We start from the raw sequence: 24,365 nt of genomic DNA, 5'->3' as shown, positions 1-24,365 counted from the left end.
TTATCGTATATCGTGCGGTCAATTTTTGTTAAATACTATTCATATTCAATTTAAAATTTAAAATGATTTCTGATCATATAATATACAATGAACAGACGTGATTGATTGATTATTCGAATCCCCACAAAGAGGATCCAACGAGGATCCCTTTCCCACAAATTTGCACGTGACAAGGAAAACTCGGTCGCTGGTCCACCATGTGTTCCTTCTTCCTGCCCAAAACTCTGCTTTTAAGTTGATTAGGAGATCCAATTAATTAAAATAAAAGTTGATTAGGGAGATTATTAGTGGGAGAGCAAAGCTTTTTTAGGCGATTTTGAGCACTAAACACCGGTTTTTTTTATAGGAAAACTAATGAAAATAGTTTGAAAACTTTGAGTTTTAATGATAATGACAAAATAAAAGGTAAAGTATATAATACCAAGATTGACTTTTTAGTGTAAAAATATAATATTTCGTTAAAGTGATCAGTACTGTGAACTTTTCGTTAAAATTTCTTTTTTTTTAGGCTTTTAATATTATGTGCCGACAAATTGCTGATTTACTTGCAAAGATGGTGGGGATCCCTGACTTTTTATTTTTTAAATTAGTGTTGTGGGCCAAAATTGATAGAGAGAGGGGGGAAAGGAATGCCGCTTAGAATTTTGATGTTATATATATATATATATATATATATTTTATTTTTTTTTAGAGACTGAAAATATTTCATAGAGAGAGATGAGGGTGAGGGTGGCGGTGGTTGTCATAGTAGAGGTGGCGATGAGCTCATGGGCCATGACAATGACGGTTGTGGCGGCAATGATGATGGTTGTGGCGGCAATGGTGACAGTGGTGGCAGCAGGGATTGAGGATTGAGATGGTCATGGTGAGGTGGTGGTGGCGACATGGTGGTGAAAATGGTGATAATGATATCATTACATTATGAAAGGTGGCGAAATATATTATTTGAGAATTGAGAAAAATAAAATCCATCAACATCTTAAAAGAGAAGAGGTCTGACTTGCTATGTAAAAAAACTTACCATAAAAAAGTATTCAAAGTCCTTTAAAATCCATGAACTTTTTTTCTTTTGAGAAAAAGTACGATATTCATTCAAATTGCTATAGAATACGTACAAGATAGTAGGATAGGGCGCATATTTAATGGACCTCAATAAAAATCTTGTCGGGAATTTCAACCTGGTTGAAGAGAAAAAGAGCGTCTCGCACCAATAAAATTATATAGTTAATTATCCTATTTTAGGAAGTCCAAAATTATAACTGAATGTTCCTCAAATCAAATTCGTTTGTGATGGAAGTTAAGACCCCATTGCGCCAATCTTTGAGCAACCTTGTTTGCCTCTCTTATCCTTCCATGCCCCGTCAAAATTACATTTGATCCAACCCAATTATGGTTTCTTCCATTTTTCTACAACCTCTTTTGTCTGCTGCTTTTCATTTGTTGCCCAAGCTATTTTTTATAAGAAACTTTAACAAAAAGTTTCTGGTACTATTTTAACAAAAAACTGCATTTTTACATTAAAAAATTAATCTTGGAACTATTCACTTTACACTTTATTTTGTCCTTATCGTTAAAACTCAAAGTTTTCAAGTGATTTTCATTAATTTTTTTTTTTTTTTTAATATTCTGCCAACCAAGCTTGAGCATTATAATTGATGTCCAGTGGGTGCCTTGTCGAGCCTTGCCACACTAACGCGTTCCGTTCCTTCCAGATATGCCATATCGACATTAGCACGAGATCGAAACTGTCTCGTGCCAAAGATGGTGCCAAACTTGCAATCCAATCCACCCATGCAATATTTCTGGCTTCGTGAACTCGAAAGCTCAACGGACTAGAGAACCAAATGCTTGCCGCCATTGTGCAATCCCGCAACACATGCTCAATCGTTTCTACTCTACCGCTGCACAAACCACAAGAGGCATCTTGAATGATTTTTCTCCTAACCAGGTTGTCTTTCGTGGGCATTGCATTCATACAGCTCCTCCATACACAGATTTTTATTTTTCCTGGCGCACACGCTCGCAACTCGTGCACTCTCCTCTCCACACGAACGTGCCAGATGATACGCACTCTTGGTGGAGAACTTACCATTCTTTTCCGCATGCCAAATGAGCACATCCGGTGGTTTAAGAGAACTAAATGGGATGCTACAAATTAAGTGGACTTCCTCCTCTCAAAAGATATCACATAAGAGAGCCATATCTCAAGAAATACTTTCTCGGGAGCCAACTATCCCCCCACACATTTATACTACTGCCGTTCCCCACACGCCATATGCCCCCCTTTCGCATAACCTTCCGAGCCTCCGCAATGCTCTTCCAGCAAAAAGATGCGTTTGTTTTCACAGGGGCGCTCATGAAATCCGTCTTCGGGTAGTACTTGGCTCTGAATAACTGAGCCACTAGTGAACCCGGCTGTTGAAGTAGTCTCCATCCTTGCTTTGCCAATAACGCCAAATTAAAAGCATACAAATCTTGAACCCCCAACCTCCCTCACTTTTCGTTTTACATAATTTTTGCCAACTTATCCAATGAATCTTTCGCCTCCCCTGGTTTCGGCCCCACCAAAATTAGGCAACCATTTGGTTCAAATCATTACAAAATGTTTTAGGCAAAAGAAAAGTCTGCATAGTGTATAGTGGTATTGTTTGTGCCACTGTCTCAATCAACAACTCCTTGCCCGCACTATTCAACAAGTTGCCCCGCCATCCATTCGATTTATTCCATAGGCAATCCTTTATGTAAGTGAATGTAGCCTTCTTTGCTTTCCCCATGAAAACCAGTAAACCCAAATAACGGTCATGGTATGCAACTCGAGACACACCTAAACAATCAACAAGTAGCTGCCCATTAATCTCTGTGAGATTTCCATTAAACGCTACGCAACTCTTTTCATTTTGCTTGCTCCGAAGCATTTTCATAAATCTTAAGCAACGCCTTGATCCTTTGACATTCTTGGAGTGAACTTTAAACGAAAATAAAACTATCATCTGCGAACAAAAAATGGTTTACACTTGGTGCACCCTTACAAATGGTGACCCATCCTTTTCATAATTTGCTCTAAAAAACTCAATTCAATTTGATCATGTGCTTTACTAATATCGAGGTTCAACACCATGGACCCATTCCATCCACTATTTTTTTTTTGTGCATATAATGTGCGATCTTCGATGCATCCAAGCTATTGTTTTAAAATCCTCTAAAATAAATAAATTCGTGAATTCTCCTAATTTTGTAGACTCACAAAAAGTCGTAACTGAATACCACAAGATTCTTGTAACCTTTTTAGAAGTCATAAAAAGTCATTATTCAATATAGAGTGAATTTTTTTTACTCCTTAAAGTCTATATTGAATACACTTAGATTTGAGAGTCAAGGAAAGTCCATCAAACTACATATACAATATACCCCATAAATGTACGTTTAGTCTAAAAACAAGGAACAAAAGGTATCCAAAACTAGCAATAAAATATAAAACTTGCCTACAAAATGCATACATTGAGTAATTAACTATAAAATTATTCAAAATATTGCACAACTTTTTGGTATGAATAAGTTCAGAACACTTGAGAAAAATTCGAATAAGAAATTTAGAATTATTGACATCCTTAAGTGCATTCCAATTTCTATCCCAATTTGTCGGAAAATATTTGAATTTAGAATTTTTGAGTTCGGATTAAAAAAAAATTATTGTCAAAATCAGAAACACTATTCTAACTTGCACCCCTCGTTAAATCGTCATCCATATTAGTCGATCGCCACTTAGTTGAGGCAAATTTGAAACATACATTATACATTTGTGATGCTAATGAAAATAGGGCTAACTACATTTTACGCTCTCAAGGTTTGAGGTGATTTCTAAATTGGGCCGTGATGTTTCAATTTTTTGACATTGCCACCTAAAATTAAAAAAATATATCAATTATATTTAAACGTCTAATTATCCATTTCATTGATGAGTTTTTTGGGCTTTGTAGTAATACAACTTTTATGTCAACCTAGTTACGGATTTCATATTCACCACGTCATCAATTTAATGAAGATTCAAACTATCTTGCGAAATGTAATTAGCCAAAACATTATGGCAAAAGGCTTGCCTAGCAAGTAAGATGGTAGAAAAGTAGGAAGCCGTTGTCCAATCCCATTCTACATCACTAGCCCTTTTTATATGCTCATGATGAGCTCCCTCCATCATACAAATTGTGCATAAATAACTGGTCGATGTGAGTGGGTGATCTTCCTTGCGTCCTCATCACTTAATTGAATGAAATTAAAACAATAAATAATTAAATGGTAAAATATATGGCATATGAAATTAACCCAAAATTTAAAATAATAGTAATAGGTGACGGATCTGTGATATCATTTTTTTTACACAATTTTTTGCGCAAGTTTTTATGGGGCTCACTTCGTAAAGTCAAATCTCAAACCAATAAGACATTCATTTGTAGTAACTAAATGTATGAATACAGTTTCACAAACTCTAAAGTTCTAATCCAACAGTTATATGATTTTAGATTTGAGCGATTTTTTATAGACACGACCTTTGAGGGAAGATTTAAAAGACAGACGGTTCGGATCGTTGAAATACATTACGAAGTGGGTCTAAAAAAACTTGTATCAAAAGTTATGTAAAAAAGTGGTGCTACGTATCTGCCCCTATAAAAATAATAAGGGTGCATGTTTGTTCACCATCTTCAAGCACGATAAATTTTTAGTGTGCTGGGAATATGACCCGATATGTCATGATACATCTGGTTGAGTTTTTTTTTTCTTTCAGGTTTGGTATTCCCAACCACGTTCCGAGCATACCAATTGTATTATTACACTTGGTAATGCTCACCATCATACATATTACCATTTAACGAGTTTAAATTTCACTACCTAAATTTCAAAATTGAAGGTAATAAATATAATAGTGATCATCACCATTGTTTAAGAGCGAGAACAAAAGTATTCTCATCATAATAATAAATTAGTGTTACTAATGAAAGTCCCTTTCAATATGGATCATATCAACATTTCAAATTCACTTCGTGATGGATGGAGCATTCTTCTTTTCTTCTAACTTTTATAAAATATTATCCATCAATACCGTCATCTCTTTTTAATCTTTATGCTCTCCCACTTTCTTTTCATCTTTGCTTCTTCTCAACGTTCGGTAGCCTAAACATAACAATAATATAATATAAGAAAGACAAGTTGATTGTACCATGTTCAAAACTTTCTTCTTCAATCTTATTGTGCTTTAAGTTTAAACTCTCTATTTTTCTTTAGTTTATTGTAAAATTTATTTTTAAATGTAATAATATATTTATAGTAAGAATGAGAAATTTGAGTGAAGTTCCGCAACGAGTCAATCATAATATTTTGTTATATACAATGGGTTTTTTTAATTATTTATTATTATTTTGTTTCTTAGACCGACATGCACTAAATGTTTTACCAAGTCCATCTAGTTCCTGAAACTAATATAATCCGTTTCAACCAATGTATACTTAGTAGAATATATTTGAAAATAATAATATTCTTTGTAAAAAAATAAAATAATATAAGAAGCAATAAGAATAGACTATTGTGTGACTTGTGAAGTGACAGAGTGTGTGGTTTAAACTTGAGAGAGAGAGAGAGAGAGAGAGAGAGAGAGAGAGTAAAAAGAAAAGGAAAGAGGGTTGAAACAGGGCGATGCCCACCATGAACATTTGTCCCTCACATCTTCCACCTTCTTCTTCTGCTTCCTTGGATCGATTGTGTTCTCTTTAGACTGAAAGAAAGAGAGTGAAAGAGAGGGAAATTCCCAGATGCCCTTCAAATGGGGAAGGGTGAAGCAAATCTGGACCAGCAGCAGCCGAGTCATGAGGGTCAGAGTGCTTCGGGACTCATCTATCCTGGATGTTCGATGGTTTTCAACCGAATCGCCAAGGGCTTGAGCTTTAGATGCGTCTTCGTTTTAGTTCTCAGTTTATCGGTTTTTCTCTCTGGGATCTTCTGGATCCTTCCTCACCGCGCTACCAACTCGGGGTTTGATGCCACACAGGCAATTAAGCTCAGTGGTATGTTCACTACTCCTCTCTCTCTCTCTCTAATGTAAATCTATTTGGTTCACTTGATTATTCTGCCTTTTATGAATTATTTGCCTCATATTTTGATTTTTCTGATGTTTTGAGCAAATGGGTAGTATTTATCTTTACTGTATGATTGGGGATCTCTGGATGTTTTGGGCAAATGGGGTTCTGGTAAATGACCTTGTTGTGTAGATATTTGGTAGTTTCAGGTCATCTTCGCGTTAATGTGATAATGGCGTGGTCGTTGCTTACCGAGTAATAGGGGGATTTTTTTGGAGCTTTTCACATAAATGGGGGTTCATGATTAGTTTAGGGTGGGGAAACTGGTATTTCATTGTACTGTATAATTCAGGTCTTTGGTTTTAAGCATTTCTGGTGTTTTGGTGAGGCGGTAAATCACCTTAAAGTTAGGATGTGGACGGAAAAGAGAGTGGTCTATCATGATTTCTGGTAATCATGGAAAGACGAATATCATGTGAAGATTTTCTAAATACAGAGCTTTCCCTTTGATCTACTTGAATTTAGGAGTGTTTATGATGCTTAGCTTTAACGCATCTAGTTAGACATTAAGACCTAAATGCATTTCATATTTCCAGAAATGCTTTCGTTTTAGTGGAAGTTGATTGTACTACCATATGGTTGGAACAAGAGTGAGTTAGAATTGGAAGTGACCGTAATGTCTTGCCTTAGTCGGAATTTCTTTTTCTAATTATATATCAATGGCTATGTTCTCTTTAGTATACATTTATGAGGAACCAGGCTTCTGAAGTTTACCACCGATATGGAAATTGTCTGAAATTGGATGTCTCAATTACAAAAAATTAAAGGCCCATCGGTGTGCATGTGAGTGTGTGGCAATTGGCTAGTTAAAATATGATTTTATCGATAATAAATGTTCTATGGATTGACAAAAACTCCACCAAGTACAATGAACCATCTCAACTTCCAAATTGGGCAACTAGGAGGTCTACGCTAACTGCTATTGTCTTTTTATTTGTGATACGAACAAACTCCCTGAATTTTGCCTTAAGGAACTCCCTAGGCTCTTAATGACTGCTAGATGCAGTCGAGTTAAAGAGTTTAGACAGACATGCTATACAAAGGCAAGAGTGGACCATATAGTGTGTGTTTATAGTGGCATTGAGTGGAATATTACTGTATTGCAATGGAATTGTATCAATTTGGATATATAATGTGTTTATTGTTATTTTGTAGCAATTTAATAGAATTGTAGGTGATAATTGCTGCTGAGCTAAGATGACCCAGTGTGATCATTTAATACAATTAAGAAGTTAGAAGATTAATTGGACAATTTGAGAAATAGATGTAATATCCGTTATTTTTCTTGTTGAGTAGCTAACATGCTTGTTCTTTGTTGCTTTAACTATTTTTATTTTCGTTGAACTTTAACCAGAATAATAGGCGAATGCTTATATGTCTCATTATCTTTTTCCAGCCACAGTTCAGGCATACTTCAGACTGGAAAAGCCAGTTATGGACCTTGTTCCACACATTGGAAGATTAGAATATGATATCAATGGGGAAATTGGTGTCCCAGGTACAAAGGTACAATTTCAATCTTTTACCATTATAGGCGTATCATGTTGCTTTCATACAAAGTGAAGCATCAAACTGAAGTCTGCTTATTGTCAACAGGTGGCTATCTTGTCTATGCACCAATTTCCTGCACATAATTGGACTGATGTGGTGTTTGGTTTTCTTTCTGATCCAATAAATGTTCCAATATTTCCTGTGTCCTTAAGTGTGCTGAGGTCATCCTTAGTTGAGCTTTTCCTTAAGCAATCCAATCTTACACTGACAACATCAATTTTCGGGCAGCCATCTACATTGGAGATTCTGAAGTATCCGGGGGGAATCACTGTGATTCCTGGTCAACCTGCTTCAATCTGGCAGCTACCCGAGATTTTATTTAATTTTACTCTCAATAATTGTATAGATGATATAGTGGAAAATTTTGGCGAGTTAAAGGAGCAGTTGAAGTTTGGATTGTATCTGAGGCCTTATGAGGTATAACACCTACCTACTCTAGTGACTTTTTGCACACTTCTCTTTAGGCATAAAATTTTGGGATTCTGATGTATTAAGGTTGTTGGTTCACCACTATTTCCGAAACCTAAGTTGTTACAACAAGTTAATTTGTTTTATATTCTAACATGCTAGGAACATCTTTACCATTTGAAACTTTATTATAGATCCAAGTTTCCTACCATATATGAGTTTGTGCAAGAATTGTCTTCGTTATGCAATGGAAGGCATAATATTTAACAATAGCGGTAACAAAGGCAACAAAAGGGTAGCCGCAAAGAGTGCTGAATTTTCTTCTAGAAGTTTTGAAAGGATAATGAATATACTAATACTGGTTGATGCTCTCAGACATGTGTCTTATTTCAGTGATAAATAACTCTGCATTTTTTTTGTTCATGCAGAATGTATATTTGCAAATAACAAACACCATGGGTTCAACAACAGCAGCCCCAGTTGTAGTTCAAGCTTCCCTAATGTCTGAGTTTGGAGGCTTTGGGCCCCAGAGATTAAGGCAGTTGGCTCAAATAATCACGGGTTCTCCCACAAAAAATCTTGGCCTGGATAACTCAGTGTTTGGTAAAGTTAAAAGTATCAGTTTATCTTCTTATCTGAAAGGTACACTCTCTGCAACCCCTCCAACTGTTTCTCCAGCTCCAACTTCAGAGCCATCAATTTCTCCATATCCTGCTTCTCCAGTTTACGCTCCAGCACCCTCACCTGACATTCATCATCTCTCATCAGCACCTGCACATCCTCATCCATGTCCCCACCAAGGTTCTAGAATTCCTCCATCCTCCTCACCAACTTCTCGCTCTTACCCTACTGTTCCTCCTACATATCCTCCTAGAATTCCGCCATCCTCCTCACCACCTTCATCTCAACTGTCCCCACATGTTTCACCTGCTCCTGTAGTGTCTTATGCTCCCAGTCCAGAAGACAAGGGAATTGCACAAGACTTGATGTCTCCATCACCTGGCCCATCCCTGTCGTGTAAGTTACAAAATACGTTTTTTTTTTTCTCTCCTGCTTGTGATGTAGCATATATGGTCTTTGATTTAACATATTATGTTGTTTCTTGTGTATGGTCTTTCAAGTGTTATAATGGTATAGAATTCTGGCTCAGAGTTCAGGTGGATGGGAATTTATGATTCTGTGCTCTTATAATTAGAAATTAAGTGCCTATTTTCGATGATTTTGTCATTTATTAAAATTGGTTTTTCCTAATAGAAATAGGTCTTTCTGTAAAAGAAGCGTTAGCAGTCAGTTAGCAGTCAGTTTTGCAACTTCAGGTGCCATGGTTTTTGAGTAAGAGTAGAGTTCACTTGCTTTACTAATGCATGTTACGAGAAGTTAAACTTATAGACCAAAAAAATGTTGTGGCTTAATTTTTGAAGTGGGGATTACTCAGGTTTTGATTGAATCTGAATCTGGTTCAAATGTACAAAATACATAGGTGATTGATACATGTACGTACATTTGTAATGATTTGAATTTCGTATACAAAAGAATATTTTTTTAGCAGATTTTGGATATTGTTGGATTGAATTCATTACAAGCTGACTTTGGTGCAACCTTAATGGAATTTGAGAATCAAGTTTGAGATTGAATTAGTGGATCAATTTTGTATGGTTATGAATCTCAATCGGCAATGGAATTTTAAGACTGACCCGATTGACAGAAAGCCAAATGTACATGTGGCAGATTTTGAAAGGCATGGATATTCTTCACTATGCCGTTAGCTTAGAGAACTATAGGCATTTGTTAGGTGCATCCATTGACATTATTTCGTTTACTACTTCCCTTGCTTGACATGTTGCATTTGTTAGGTGCATCCATTGACATTATCATTTTCTGAAGTGACTACACGATTTCGTTTACTGTTTCCCTTGCTTGACATGCCAAACTATTTGATATTTACTTCTGATATCCAATTTAATGACACAATAAGTGTTTTGTGCTGCAGCTTTAGCGGTAGGACCTTTGTACAAGGACATCCGGTTATTGCAACTTTCAGGAGTCTTCATCTTTCTTATCGTTTGCTGGTCACGGTGATCGTTCTTCCCTTTAAGAAAATTTGCAAGGCGTACGCCGCATCCCAATGGTTTAGTTTTGTTTTCAGCGGTAATGGTAGAGTGCCAATGTGAAAAGTTTCAGAGACACATGTTCCTTATGCAACACATATACAAGTGAATTAGGAGAAGATTGCAGGTCAAAGCCAAGAGGTGGCAGGCCTCTCATCTCCCTTCTGCATTTGTGAGGTCGCGATGACGGGATGTTCTTTCCGAAGGGAAGCCTCCTAGAGATAGTGTGACCAGTTGAAGCACACCCTAGCTTGCAGAAGTTTCAAAAATGAACCCTATCTTTTTATTGAATCAATTGTAATATATGCAGGCGCTTTTTCGAGCATCTGCAACGCCGGGCAAAGAAAAAATCGTTACAGAAAGAAGAAATTGTATACCGTATACTTGTTTCTTTACATAAAAAGAGAGAAAAAACACAGTGAATCATTGAGGAGGTGCCCCCTTTTTCTTGGTGTCTTTTGTTTTTAACCCCAAAGGGGACTTTTAAAGGGCCAATTAATCTCCGCACTAATCAACCATGTTAGGTTTTATTCTTTGTTTTTTTTCTTTGATGGTGTTGGTAACAAATCCTAATTTGGCACCAAGGCCACTTTTGGACTTTGGCAAGAGGCCAATTGACAATCTTGAGGAAATAGTAGGCTATGGTGTGAAGAAAGTGCTTTTTTTGCTAAAGTTATGTGGACGTTTTGAAAAGAAGTGCTTCGTACGTGAGCAGTTCTAAACGGGTCATTCATCTTTCAATTTCTTGTTTGTTCTTAGGTACATTACAACTCTTTATGTGAATCTATCAAATCCCTTTTTTGCAAGTCTCTTAAAAAAAATAGACTTTTTATCCAGAATAGTCCTTGAGGTTGATATAATTCTTACTTTTGTCTCTGAAATTTAAGGTCGATAGAAGTGGTTCATGAGATTGTTCACTGTCAATCATTTTGGTTATTCTATGAGAAATCTCTATTGAGAGCATTTTTGTCAAATCAACATCTCCCCTTGAATTGGTGGTTTCTTCAATTTAACAATTTAACAGAGATTTTTTACAGAATGATTAAAATGATTGACGTGGTCAATGGACAATCACAATGACCATTCTAGCTAAAAAGCCAAAAAAAAAAAAAAAAAAAAAAAAACTAAACAAGAACATTGCTTAATATTAAGAAGTAATTCTTTTTTACATATTGATGTTACATCATTTCACTATTCAAACACCATTATTACTTTTAACATCATCTATAGGTCATTTCCAAAAAATAAAAAAATCATTTCATTTGGATACCGATTACGATGAAGATATTACTTCTTATCATAAATTTTGATTTGCTGGACACGTACTAATGAAAATCATTCCCTTCTTCAAATTAATGTAATTTTTTTTAAAGTAATTTTTATATCATAAAGAAAATGAAGGATTTAGATTATAAGATACGTTTACCGTTAAAACTTACATGTCATTATTTTTGTTCTTGGTCTGAGAACTCTGAAGACATGGACAGTGACTACGAAGTCGTAATGTACGTGATTAGCGAGTGACAGTGTATAGATGAGAGAGAGAGAGAGAGAGAGTAAAAAACGAGGAGAGGGAGGGAGAGAGAGAGAGTAAAAGATAGTAGTTTGTCCTTGTAAATGGTTTAAACAGGGCAACAATACCCACCATGAACACTAGTCTCTCACATCTTCTTCATCATCTTCTTCTTCTTCTTCCTCTCTCCTGTCGTTTTTGTACTCTTTAGAGAGAGAAAGAGGGGAAATCCCAGATGCTCTTCGAATGGGGAAGAGTGAAGCAAATCTGCAGGAGCAGCAGCAGCAGCAGCAACGGCAGCGGCAGACTCAGGAGGCTCAGAATTCTTCGGGACTCATCTGTCCGCGGTGTTCGGTGGTATTCAGGAAAATCGGCAAAGAGCTGAGCTTCCGATGCGTCGCCGTTTTGATCCTCAGCTTCTCAATTTTACTCTCTGGGATCTTCTGGATCCCACATTACTATGCAAATAACTCCCAGTTTGATGCCAAAGAGGAAATTAAGCTCAGTGGTATGTCCACATTCCCCTCTCTCTTGCTCTCTCTACTGTGTTTTTTTGCTTCACTTCAATTTGATTATTCATTTTTTTGAATTAATTAGGTATTGCTGATGTTTTGAGCAAATTGGTATGTGGTAATATTTGGGTTTAGTGTACACATTTGGGGTTTCTGGAGGTTTGAAGCAAATGGGTTTTGTGTAGATGTTTGGTAGTTTCAGCTATCCAAATTCAAATGGATTTAACTAGTAATTAGGGATTTTTGTGCTTTTTCAGATAAAAATTGGGGTTTTGTGATTATTTTTGGAAAGGGGCAAGTGGGATTTCTCTGTGTTGTATAATTCAGTGCTTGCAATGTTTCTCTTGACTCACCTGGCTATTTATAGGATATGGGCAATGCACCTTTTTTATAGACTATATCCAACCCTTGCATCGAAAATGCCTCTCGTCTGATAACAATTTCGTTTAATTCCAACCAAAAGTTTAGTACTTGACTACTTACATATGTGGTGGGGGATAGCAAGTTTAAAGATTTTCACATCTTAATTAAAGAAAGTTAAGAAACATTCTTTTTATAACTTGTGCTTCCAACATATACTGTCTGGCGTATACAAGTTTCACGAAACGATTGTCAATGTGAATTTAATGTTAGCATACAGTATACAGCCGGCTGACTAACTATTAAGAGGATTCAATATTCTTGCATTCCGGAAGTAAAGAGAATGTGCAAAAAAATGTATAAGATCTTTAGCTAAAACAGAATAAACATATATATAATATCGGAATAAATGGTGAACTGAATTACAATCTACAGGATTAGCATATAAAAGCATAATTGAGGATAGTTAAACTCATTGGGAATTATACCTCGTGTTTCTCATGTGGCTAGCTAGTACATTGAGAAAAGTCCTATATGTAATATAACAACTAAGTGCTAATCATAACATTCCAATAGTAAATAGGGGAGGAACTTTTGTTAATGCTGTTTGTCCGGAACATGTTGTTGCCCAAATTAATGAACGGTCAACGTTTTTATTTCTGTACTATTATTCTCACATAAGCATACGAGGTATGGATTGAATTGAGTAACTAGAGTGAGTTGTCGAGTCTTGATCATTTTGATTTCACTTCCTGATTAAGTAGTTATGTTTTCATGGTGTTTTGCGGATATGGAATGAAGTTCACTTTCAATTTAGGATGGGTGGGAAAGAGATTGGTCCTATCACGGATTCATGATGTATGGTAATCTTGTGCTCGTGCTCGCACTCTTCTGCAGTGTGTTCTAATTTCCTATACATTATCTTTATAAACGTTAGATGTGTCTGCATCTGGGTAAATCATGAAAAAGGAATATCATGTTCACATTTGCTAAATACAGAGTGTTCCCCTTGAATTAGGTGAATTTAGGAGCACTTATGACGCTTACCTTCGATGGATCTATTTAGACATCAACACCCATATAAATTTCATACTCCCCAAAATGCTCTCTTTTCTGAATGCGGTGGATTGTACTACTATATGGTTGGAAGTACTCTAATATCCTGCCATGTCCATACTACTATTCTGCTTGATATCAAGAGCTATATGTTCTTTACTGTGCATTGACAATGATGAGGATTCTGTAGTCGACTGCAGAAGTGCAAATCGTCTGATAATTGGATGTTTCACCATGTAATCTGCTGTCATGTAGTCGAACCACCTGTTTACCTTTAGTGGAAATAGCAGTTTATGAACATTGTGGATTTACAAAGGTAGTGGTCTATTTTATTCTGATACGTTTTCTCTGGTGTTGGTTCGTAGAAAGAACTGACAATAATAAATGTTAGACAGTCAAGGACTCAAGAAAATTAACTTTTTTTTTTCCTCACAAGTAAGAAAGGAAATGGATTTATACCTTCAAAATAGGAAATGATATAGGCTTCAAATAGAACATTCAATGACTACAAGAAATAGAAAGACACATTAAAGTCCTATAGGACTCATAGAACTTTTAGAAATATTAGTATACTCATTAATAAAAGGAGATTCCTAGAACAGTTAGGGTGTGTTTGGATGAAGGACTTTAAAGTTCCATAGAACTTAGGCCAAATTTGTTAGGATAAGGACATTGTATTTTCCTAAGACCCAAATAAAAAGACTCTTGATAACATTTGACCCAAACAAATGCATTTGACATCAATTCTTTGACTTTGGATTACCTGTTTTTATTATCTCCTTTTAATTTCTGATCCGTGCACTACCATAGGCACGTCTTTTTTTTCTTTTCTTTTTTTTTGAAAGAAGCTTTAGTTTTAGAGTTGTCCCAATGAGCTTAGTCTTGTGTTTATAATCTACAAAGAGGGTGCATATTTTCTAATCAAGATGTACAGATGCAGTCGATGACATGCCCACGTTAGTAACTTAGTAGCTATGGCTTTGGGAGTCGTGATATCCTTGTATATCACTGTATGCTCAGTCTCATATTTAAGTCAATAGATTTATGGTAGACGAACTCTGAGCAGTCTACGAGTAAAAAGGACAACAACAACAAAGCCTTTTCCCACTAAGTGGGGTCAGCAGTCTAAGAGTAAAAAGGACAAGAAAACAAAAATATAAGGTGGGATGAAGTGTAAATTAATATAGGAGCTAGAACTGTGATTTTGACTTAAGTCTGTTTTATTGCCTTGTTGCCTTGTTGGTACCATGGTTGGCCTCTTTGAATCTTGTTTATAATGTTGTTTTTAAGGTAATTTTGACTGAAGTGTAGAATAATATAAAATTGAATCAGAGATACACCTCTTCTCATTATTAATGCGATCCGTGGCTTCTGAGTCTTAGCATGTTGTGCTTTTATACCGTGTTCGTGCTGCATAATCTTGAACTAACTGGCTGATAGACTTTATTGTCATATCTTTTGTGGACTGCTTGTTTATTGTTGTTTGTATACTTTTATAACTACATTTTGATAAGTATTTAATTTCACATCGGAATAATAATAGTAGTAGTCATAATAAACATATCATAATCACAATATTAATAATAATAATAATCTTAAGAATAATCCTCATCATTTTTCAAATCTATGATTCGAGGAGCGGTTTGTTAGGAAATCCAAGCAAAGCAACTGAACTCAAATGCAAAACCAAAAGTAAAGCTCAACACACACAATGGAACTTGCCGCCTCCTAACAATTACATAAAATAAAATATAGATCAAGCACATAATATAACTTTTAGCACTGGCATAAGTATATAAATAAAATATATTAGTAATTAGCAAATTAGCATGTTAGGCGTCATGCAATTCCAATAAATAAGACATGTCCTGCCATGACTAAAATACGATAGGATCAACACAAGGTTATGCTTCAAATATATGATTTAATATCTCTTTTAACAACAACAACAACGACAACAAAGCCTTATCCCACTAAGTGGGGGTGGGTGTATGAATCCTAGAACGCCACTGCGGTTGGTTTTGGGCCTAGTCTTCTGTTAGCTCCAAGTACTCCTTGTCTTTTCTCAACATCTCTTTTAAAAATAACTAAAATATGATTTTCTCGAGAGTAATGTTGAGTGGAAGGACAAAAACTTCACCAAGTGTAATGAACTCTCTCAACTTCCAAATTGGACACCTCAGATGTCTAAGAAAACCCCTATGTTTTCGGTCTTGGGATACAAACCTGAAACTCACTGAATCTTACCTTAAACTCCAAAAATCAAAGAGGCTCCTAATGACGGTTGGTGCAGACTGCAGAGGCTGGATAGTGGACACGCAAGATTGGATGATATAGTACATGATTATAGTAAGGGAAGATATGATTTACATATGTTTCCATAAAAAAAGTACAATGTTCAAATTTAGGATCTATAATACATGTTCACCAACCTGCTAATCTTTTTTAATTAATGAAATCCTTTTTGTCAACCAAAAGAGGGTGAAAAGACAACTTAGTCTTCTATCACACAAAATAAATGATGGGCAATAATGTAATTTCATAGGTCCAAATTTTACTGTTTTTTATTGAAGCTTCACCTACAGGTGATATTAAAATATCTCTAATATTTCAAATTAAAAAAAAAAAACCAAAAATAAAAACCTCCCACTCCCCCCACGTTCTCTCTCTTTTCTCTCTCCCTCTCTCCTTCTCATTTTCTAAAAAAATGTGTTCATACACAGAGTGTGTAGGCAAATGCTAGTATTATTGGAGATAATTGCTGCTGAGCTAGGACAAACTGATTTAAGTAATGCATTTGTACGTTCCATACTATATCATATCCTAAATTATCCAATGCTGCGTTACTATAATCAATACTGTATTGTTACGTTCCATACTATAATCATGTACCTAATAACAACCTTTTCACAGGCCCAAAACAAAATTCATTTAATGCATTTAAGAAGTTGAAAGATAATTGGAAATCTAGCGAATGGTTTTAAATTGTGTTAGTATTTTTGTTGATTAGGTAACATGCTTGTTCTTTAATTGTTATTGCTTTAACCTTTTTGTTGTTAATTTATTATTGAACTTTATGGTTTCTAATTTCTGTCGCATAAATTCGTGATGACCGAAATGAATAGGTGAAAGCTTATATATCTATTTATCTTTTTCCAGCCACAGTTCAGGCATACTTCAGACTGGAAAGGCCAGTTACGGACCTTGTTCCACATGTCCGAAGATTAGAATATGATATCAACGGAGAAATAGGTGTCCCAGGCACAAAGGTACAGTTTTAATCTTTTGCTATTGTAGCCCGTATCATATTGCTTTTCGTACAAAGTGAAGCAACAAACTGAAGTCTGCTTGTTGTCAACAGGTGGCTATCTTGTCCATGCACCAATTTGATGCATCTGATCTGACAGATGTAGTGTTCGGTGCTCTTTCTGATCCAATAAATGTTCCTATAGATCCAGTGTACTTAAGTGTGCTGAGGTCATCTTTAGTTGAACTATTCCTTAAGCAATCCAATCTTACATTGACAGCATCAATTTTTGGGCAGCCATCTATGTTTGAGATTCTCAAATATCCCGGGGGAATTACTGTGATTCCTGTGCAATCAGCTTCAATCTGGCAGAAACCCCAGATTTTATTTAATTTTACTCTCAATAATTCTATATCGGACATAGTGGAAAATTTTGTTGAGTTAAATGAGCAGTTGAAGTTTGGATTGCATCTGAGGCCTTCTGAGGTATAACACTATTCTGGCAACTTTTTGCACATTTCTCTTTAGGCGTGGCTTTTTGGGCTATTGATGTATAAGGTTCATTGGCTTAGCACTATTTCGTAAAATGTGGTTAGAACGTGGGATTGACAGTTATTTTAGTTTCGAAAATTCTGGGATTCAAGTTTCTTACCATATTTGAGTCTATGCAAGACTTGTTCAATTATGCAATAGGAAGCATAATTTATTAACAATCAAGGAAATAGGATAGTGTATTTGCCATTGAGTGTAGTCCAAATTTAAATGTCCATCTGGATTTTCATAGTTGTTAAGGTCCGAAAATATCAGATTGAGCAATCTAGTACTAGTTGATGGTCTCAGATTTTACATTGTATTTTTTTTATTAACTGCAATTTTTTTCTCATTTTGCAGGATGTATTTTTGCGAATTATAAACGGAATAGGTTCAACTAAAGCGCCCCCAGTTGTGGTTCAGGCATCTCTCGTGTCTGATGTAGGGGTCATTTTGCCACAGAGATTGAAGCAGTTGGTTCAAACAATCAAAGGTTCCCCTGCAAAAAATCTGGGTCTTAATAACACAGTCTTTGGTAAAGTTAAAAGTATCAGTTTATCTTCTTATCCAAAGGGTGCACCCGTTGCAACCTCTCCAACTCCTTCACCAGCTCCATCTCCAGAGCCTACTCCTTCACCGGCTCCATCTCCAGAGCCTACTTCTTCACCAGCTCCATCTCCAGAGTCATCAATTTCTCCATATCCTGCTTCACCGGTTCACTCTCCAGAACCGTCACCTCACGGTCATTATCTTCCACCTGCACTGTCACCTGACATTCATCATCTCCCACCAGCGCCCTTACCAGACATTCATCTTCTCCCCCCGGCACCCTCCCCTGACATTCATCACCTCCCCTTTGCACCCTCACCTGGCATTCATCTTCTCGCCCCTGCACCCTCACCTGAGATTCATCATCTCCCACCAGCACCATCCAAGGTACCTGCACATCCACCTCCATGTCCATATCACGGTTCTAGAATTCCTCCAATCTCCTCACCAACTTCTCGTTCTAACCCCATTGCTCCTCCAACCTATGCTACTAATGGTTCCCCTTATTCGCCTTCTCTGAGTCCCTCATCTCAATTGTCCCCACATGTGCCACCTGCACCTATAACGTTCTATGCTTCCAGTCCCGGAAACAAGGGAAGTCCACAAGACTCAATATCTCCATCACCTTCCTCAAGTAAGTTACTTAACAGTTAATAATTCTGAATCTGGTTATTTCTTCTAAAATTTGATTGGCTTTTCAGTGGAATAGTTCATTTGACAGTACATCTTATGTTCAACTGTGCAAAGCACATAGGTAACTCATATAAGCATAAACATTTATGAGTATATGAACTTTTGTACGAAACACAAATTTTAAGCAGATCTTGGATCTTATTTGATTGAATCTATAAAAATTTAAAATTTGGTGCAACCTTAACGGAGACACGAGAATCAGTTTTGAGTTTTGGTTGGTGAATCTACTTTTTGTGATTATGAATCTCAATCGGAAATGGAACTTTAACACTGACCTGATCCATTCAATACAAATGTATATGGAGATGGAGTTTTAAAGAGCAACGAAACTCTCTTCTGTGCTATTATAACTTAAGAATGGTATAACCATTTGACAACCGAGACAAAAAGCAAACGTTTGTTTAGATGAATCATGCATCCATGGACGTATCTTTATTCAATTTGTGTACATGATTTTTTGTATGCGATATTCGATGCTTGGCGTGTAAAATTCTTGGACTTTTAACTTTTGATATGTAAGTTGGTCACCTGATGAGTGCTTTTTGCAGCTTCATCAGCAGGAGCTTTCTACAAGGAGATCTGGTTGTTGGAATTTTCAGGACTCCTCATCTTTCATCTGTTCTGTTGGTTCGGTTGATTAAGGTCGTCTTAAATATCTGTAGTTGCGGAAATTGTCGGAGATCCAAAAACATGGAAGCTTCGACCGAGGTATCGATAAAATGTCGATATCGACAAAAGTTTGAAGAAAAAAAAAATAATGATGTAAATTAGAAGATAAATATGGAAATTTTGAATGTAGGTGCATAGTAGTTAAGTTTGTATGATTTGGACTAAATCCAGTCCAAGCTAACGAACATTGTCTCTCATAAATTGTTTAATATTTAATGCAATTCAATTGTATATACTTGAAAATTTGTATCTATTATTTATATGCTTGGAGTCCTGAGCAAGCGGCTTATATTGTAAACTGTTCAGAGACGGACCGTCACAAACCAAAATATAAATAAATTGAAAACCCTAAACCCTAAACCCTAGCTCGGCTGACTTTGAGGCTTTGATCGAATAAGAGGTGAGAACCAGTGCACAAGCAATACATCTTCTTCCATGTCCGTCCTCATCATCCATGACACGATCACCTTGTCTGTAATTCGCTTCACTAATCACAATGGCATAGGCCTTCGATATGAACCGCGGTCCGCTGCTATTCTCAACAGCAGAAGCAACATATTCCAGGCAGGTTTTTCTGCAGCCACGTTGGAAGGCAAGGCCGTTGTTAATGAGACTAGACATGCTTCAAACAACGCAGCAAGACGCGCTCCCAGTAGCTGGAAGGCTGTCGATAACTTCTCTATCACTCGACCCACTGAAGCAAGTTTCAGCCCCAAGCAGGATACTTGAAGAACATGCAACCACGTACTCTGTAAGATTCAAAACGTAGGGTAAGAGTTTCGAATCTTCAGAAACTGAGAACAAAAGGCGGGGCATCCCTTCTCGGCCCAGCAACTGAACGGTAAACATAAACTTTATCAGCCAGACGGTCATCATTCCCCCCGTCACTTGCCAATAACCGGCAGGCGGCCATTGTCACATTGCAGGCCAATATCCAAAATGACCTCACAGATTCGTACTTCTCTATACCCGAGAGCAAGGCTACATCCCAAACGGGCACTCCCTTATCTCAAGTTTCTTGAGCTTTGGACAACCTTTCAGCACACAATGGTGTTCCCCAATCGCTTTTTTCCCGCGGGCGCTAGAACTGAAAGCGTTTCCAAATTCTTAGCATACCTCCCAATGTACTCAAAGGCACGATCGATCAACAAACCTGACACTGAAAGCCATTGGAGTTTAATGCAATTCTTCACCACTGCACTAAAACCCTCGTCCAGAGGCTCGTTTGTTAGGTATTCCGGTTGGCTTGGGATCATTACGCTGAGACAAAAGTGGGCGATATCAGCGCAGTTTTGTACAACGGTTGCGACAGCGGCATTAGCCATCTGACAACAGAAGTAGAGGATGCAGCGGAGTTTTCTGCAGCCATAAGACACAGCAACAAACCCGGATTCAGTCACCTCGCGGATAATGTCAGGATGACAAGCGAAAACACGGAGTTCCTCAAGTAAAGGACAGTTAGATCCTACAGCCTCCAACTCATTGTCTTCGACCAAGTCCAGCACCCAAAGACGCCGGAGACGCGGGCAACAAGCATCAAGCTCAGCAAGGTCCCCGCTTCGCAAATCAAAAGCGTAACTCAAGTCAAAAGCGTAACTTAAGTCCAAGAAAGTAAGATTTTCAGATACAGGCAGGATATACACAACTGAGAGGATACGAGTTGTTTTTCATAATACAGAGAGGGTGTGTTATCATTTAGCCTAATCTTTCAATGCAAATAATACCGTTGTATAAAAATACTAGCATATGCTCGAACATTTTTTTTTTATAATTTTTAAAATGAAAGGAGAGAGAGAATGTGGGAGTGGGTGGCGAGAGAGGGGAGAGCAATTTATTATTATTTTTTATTTTTTAATATTAGATAGAATCACTTGTGGGATTGGTTTGTGTGAAATTATATTCTGTCTGTGAGTAATGATATTCTTATCATGTTTTGATACTATATTTCTATACTATCTTAAGTGGCATCTGATGTGAAAGTCACATCATTTGAAAAATTTGCAAAACCCAAGGAAAGAGAGGATAAAAACTCCTCGTATACCACAATCATCATTTAATTAACTAGTTTTTCTTAATTATTAATTTATTAAATAATGAACTAAATTTAAAAATCTGATTAATTCAAATGATGTGGCTGTCCACATTAAATACCACCTAAGATGATATGAAAATGTAGAACAAAAATATGGTATGAATAACATTACTCTTTTTTTTTAATTTCTGTTCAGTTTTGATTATAGGGTTAGAATGGTAATTTTAATAGGATTTGGTTGACAGTCAATGTTCAATTAGTATTTCAAGAAAATTAAATAAAAGTTAAAAGTGAGAGATAGAGAAAGGAGGTAGCTACATTGAACAACTTCTATGTATCGGGTGATTTTTAAAATGGGCTTAATTTTCTCACATTGTCTTGTAAGATTTTGATTGTATCTATTTTAAGGGTAATATTAGGGAGACTAAATTTTGTAAACAAAGAGATTTTAATGGACTTTTTTAAGTGACAGATTTCAAAGGATTTTAATAGATTCTACAATTCCATATGGATTTTGACAAATTATTATGGATTTCTATAAATTTGTAAGGATTTCTTTCATGGATTTCTTAGGATTGTTTTTTTACTCCTACAATTTAAATTCTTTTCTCAGTGCACAATCTGAAAAAGACATAAACATATATATATATATATATATATATTGATATGAAAATATAAACGAATCAAATATGTCTTTTCTTTCCCCTTCTCATTTGAATTGTGATTTCTTTACGAAAAATAATTTTAACTAACCAAAACAAGTAGTGCTTCTTAAATCAAATGTCTCAAAATTAACCCTTTTTCCTCAACAATTGATTAGTTCATAATATGTTGTTCAGTCTAAGTACAGTTACCAATATAAATACCAATATAATAGGCTTTGGAAGATGCTTGCACCCTTACACTAACATGATTACACGAAAAAGAACAAAAAGCTTGAATTGGCAATAAGATTCTTAGTAGTAATTTCCAAGAGTTTTCAATTAACATGGTAAAAAATTAACACCTTCAAATAGAATGCATAATCATTACAAGAATTACTAGTAGCCATTAACACTTCCCATCAAAGGATTATAGGAAATACTATTGCACAATCCAATCTAAAGGAAATAAAAAATTCAAAAAATATTGTGTAAGATCCCACATCACCCAGGGGAGTGATCCTGATATGTATATTCCTATGCCTACCAAGCACGAGGCATTTTGGGAGCTCACTGGCTTCGGGTTTCGTAGGAACTCCGAAGTTAAGCGAGAAGGGAGCTAGAGCAATCCAATGATGGGTGACCCACTGGGAAGTTGCTCGTGAGTTCCCAAAAACAAAACCGTGAGGGAATGGTAAGCCCAAAGCGGACAATATCGTGCTACGGTGGTCGAGCGGGCCCGGGAAGTGGTCCCCCTCGGGCCGAGATGTGAAATTTGGTATCAGAGCCTAACCTTGGCCGTGATGTGCCAACGAGGACGTCGGACCCTTAAGGGGGGTGGATTGTAAGATCCCACATCACTCAAGGGAATGATCCTTCTATGTATATTCCCATCCCTACCTAGCACGAGGCCTTTTGGGAGCTCACTGGCTTCGGGTTCCATCGAAACTTTGAAGTTAAGTGAGTAGCGCGCGAGAGCATTCCCAGGATGGGTGATCCATCGGGAAGGTCTCGTGTGAGTTCCTAGAAACAAAACCGTGAGGGTGTGCTGAGGGCCCAAAGCGGACAATATCGTGCTACGGTGGTGGAGCGGGCCCGGGAAGTGGTCCCCTCTAGGCTGGTAAGATCCCACATCACCCAGGGGAGTGATCCTTATATGTATATTCTCATCCCTACCTAGCACGAGGCCTTTTGTGAGCTCACTGGCTTCGGGTTCCATCGAAACTCCGAAGTTAAGAGAGTAGCGCGCAAGAGCATTCCCAAGATGGGTGACCCATCGGGAAATTCTCGTGTGAGTTCTCAGAAACAAAACCGTAAGGGTGTGCTGGGGGTCTAAAGCGGATAATATCATGCTAAGGTAGTGGAGCGGGCCCGGGAAGTGGTCCCTTTCGGACCGGGATGTGACATATTGTACAATTCAAAAGTTTCAAGTTTGCAACTGAGACAATGACGGATGAACATGAAAGGAAATCAGGTTGGCATGTTCTATATCTGGAAGAAAATAGAGAGTGAGAAAGAAAGGTCGAGTTGCGTAATGGAGAGAGAGAGAGAGAAAGAGCGAGGGGGTTGAAAAGAAATCTAGGGGTGGAGGTAGGATTTTGTTATGCCTATAATCTATTCTCAAATCCTGCAAAATCTCTTATTGAAAGAAATTCTTCAAAATCTATGAATTTTTGAATATCTGTAAATTTGCATGGACTCTATAAAAATCCTTTAATTGATTACCCCTGTATTTGAATTGATTCTTTAAAATCTTTTAAAATCCTAGTTGACTACACCATGATTCTAAAGTCTTTTAAAATCCTTTAAAATCCTCATTTGACTACACCCCTAGAAGACATGGAAGTTGATGATTGGATTATTACTTAAGTGTTGCTTAACTTGCTTATTTTTTTATTGGTGACACATCATTTATTTTCCAAATTTAGTCTACCTAGCAATACTCTTTTTACACATTTTGTGTAATAAATTATTTGAATCTTTATTAAATTGATGACAAAGTGAGCATGAAATCCCTATAAATTTTGGGGATGTATTCAATTGGGATTTTAAGTGATTTTAATTCTTTTTAGAAATTTAGGGGTATTCAATTAGAATTTTAAAGAATTCTCTTGAAAGTTTAGGTGTATACAATAAGAATTTTAAATGAGTTTATAACATTCCAGGTTTATTCAATTAGAAATTGATTTAATAGATTTTAAAAAGTTGGGAAATTCAAGGGAATTAGAGAGGTTTCATAGAGCATTCTTAAATCTCACATCTGCCCTTGAGAATTTGAGAAAATTCACTCAAAATTTTACATAGAATTTCTAGAAACTTCATTAAAATCCCTCAAAATCTCAACTGAATACACTTGCAATGACATGTAAA

General features: G+C 36.6%; 2 protein-coding genes across 2 annotated transcripts; both read left to right on the top strand.

Annotated features, from left to right (window-relative positions):
* The first annotated feature begins 5,720 nt into the window (after nt 1-5,720).
* LOC125476023 lies at nt 5,721-10,214 on the top strand. The gene is made up of 5 exons (XM_048581631.1): nt 5,721-6,053; nt 7,522-7,631; nt 7,722-8,093; nt 8,513-9,101; nt 10,075-10,214. The coding sequence occupies exons 1-5, from the start codon at nt 5,813-5,815 to the stop codon at nt 10,161-10,163; spliced, it is 1,401 nt and encodes a 466-aa protein (XP_048437588.1). The 5' UTR covers nt 5,721-5,812; the 3' UTR covers nt 10,164-10,214.
* A 1,729-nt stretch (nt 10,215-11,943) lies between these two features.
* LOC125476022 (uncharacterized protein PB18E9.04c-like) lies at nt 11,944-19,557 on the top strand. The gene is made up of 5 exons (XM_048581630.1): nt 11,944-12,213; nt 16,793-16,902; nt 16,995-17,366; nt 17,772-18,594; nt 19,202-19,557. The coding sequence occupies exons 1-5, from the start codon at nt 11,952-11,954 to the stop codon at nt 19,288-19,290; spliced, it is 1,656 nt and encodes a 551-aa protein (XP_048437587.1). The 5' UTR covers nt 11,944-11,951; the 3' UTR covers nt 19,291-19,557.
* The last annotated feature ends 4,808 nt before the right edge of the window (nt 19,558-24,365 follow it).

Source organism: the organism of the source record quoted next, unplaced genomic scaffold, assembly GCF_019419815.1.
Source record: "Pyrus x bretschneideri cultivar Hongxiangsu unplaced genomic scaffold, Pyrus_bretschneideri_v1 Contig17, whole genome shotgun sequence".
Taxonomy (NCBI): Eukaryota; Viridiplantae; Streptophyta; class Magnoliopsida; order Rosales; family Rosaceae; genus Pyrus; species Pyrus x bretschneideri.
Note: the sequence above shows the minus strand (reverse complement) of the source record. Positions and strands in the feature narration are given on the sequence as shown.

Coding starts and splice junctions, on each gene's coding strand:
- LOC125476023 (XM_048581631.1), top strand. CDS start 5,813: ATGGGGAAGGGTGAAGCAAATCTGGACCAGCAGCAGCCGAGTCATGAG. Junction 6,054..7,521: donor ACAGGCAATTAAGCTCAGTG/GTATGTTCACTA, acceptor ATCTTTTTCCAG/CCACAGTTCAGGCATACTTC. Junction 8,094..8,512: donor TGTATCTGAGGCCTTATGAG/GTATAACACCTA, acceptor TTGTTCATGCAG/AATGTATATTTGCAAATAAC.
- LOC125476022 (XM_048581630.1), top strand. CDS start 11,952: ATGGGGAAGAGTGAAGCAAATCTGCAGGAGCAGCAGCAGCAGCAGCAA. Junction 16,903..16,994: donor TAGGTGTCCCAGGCACAAAG/GTACAGTTTTAA, acceptor TGTTGTCAACAG/GTGGCTATCTTGTCCATGCA. Junction 18,595..19,201: donor ATCTCCATCACCTTCCTCAA/GTAAGTTACTTA, acceptor TGCTTTTTGCAG/CTTCATCAGCAGGAGCTTTC.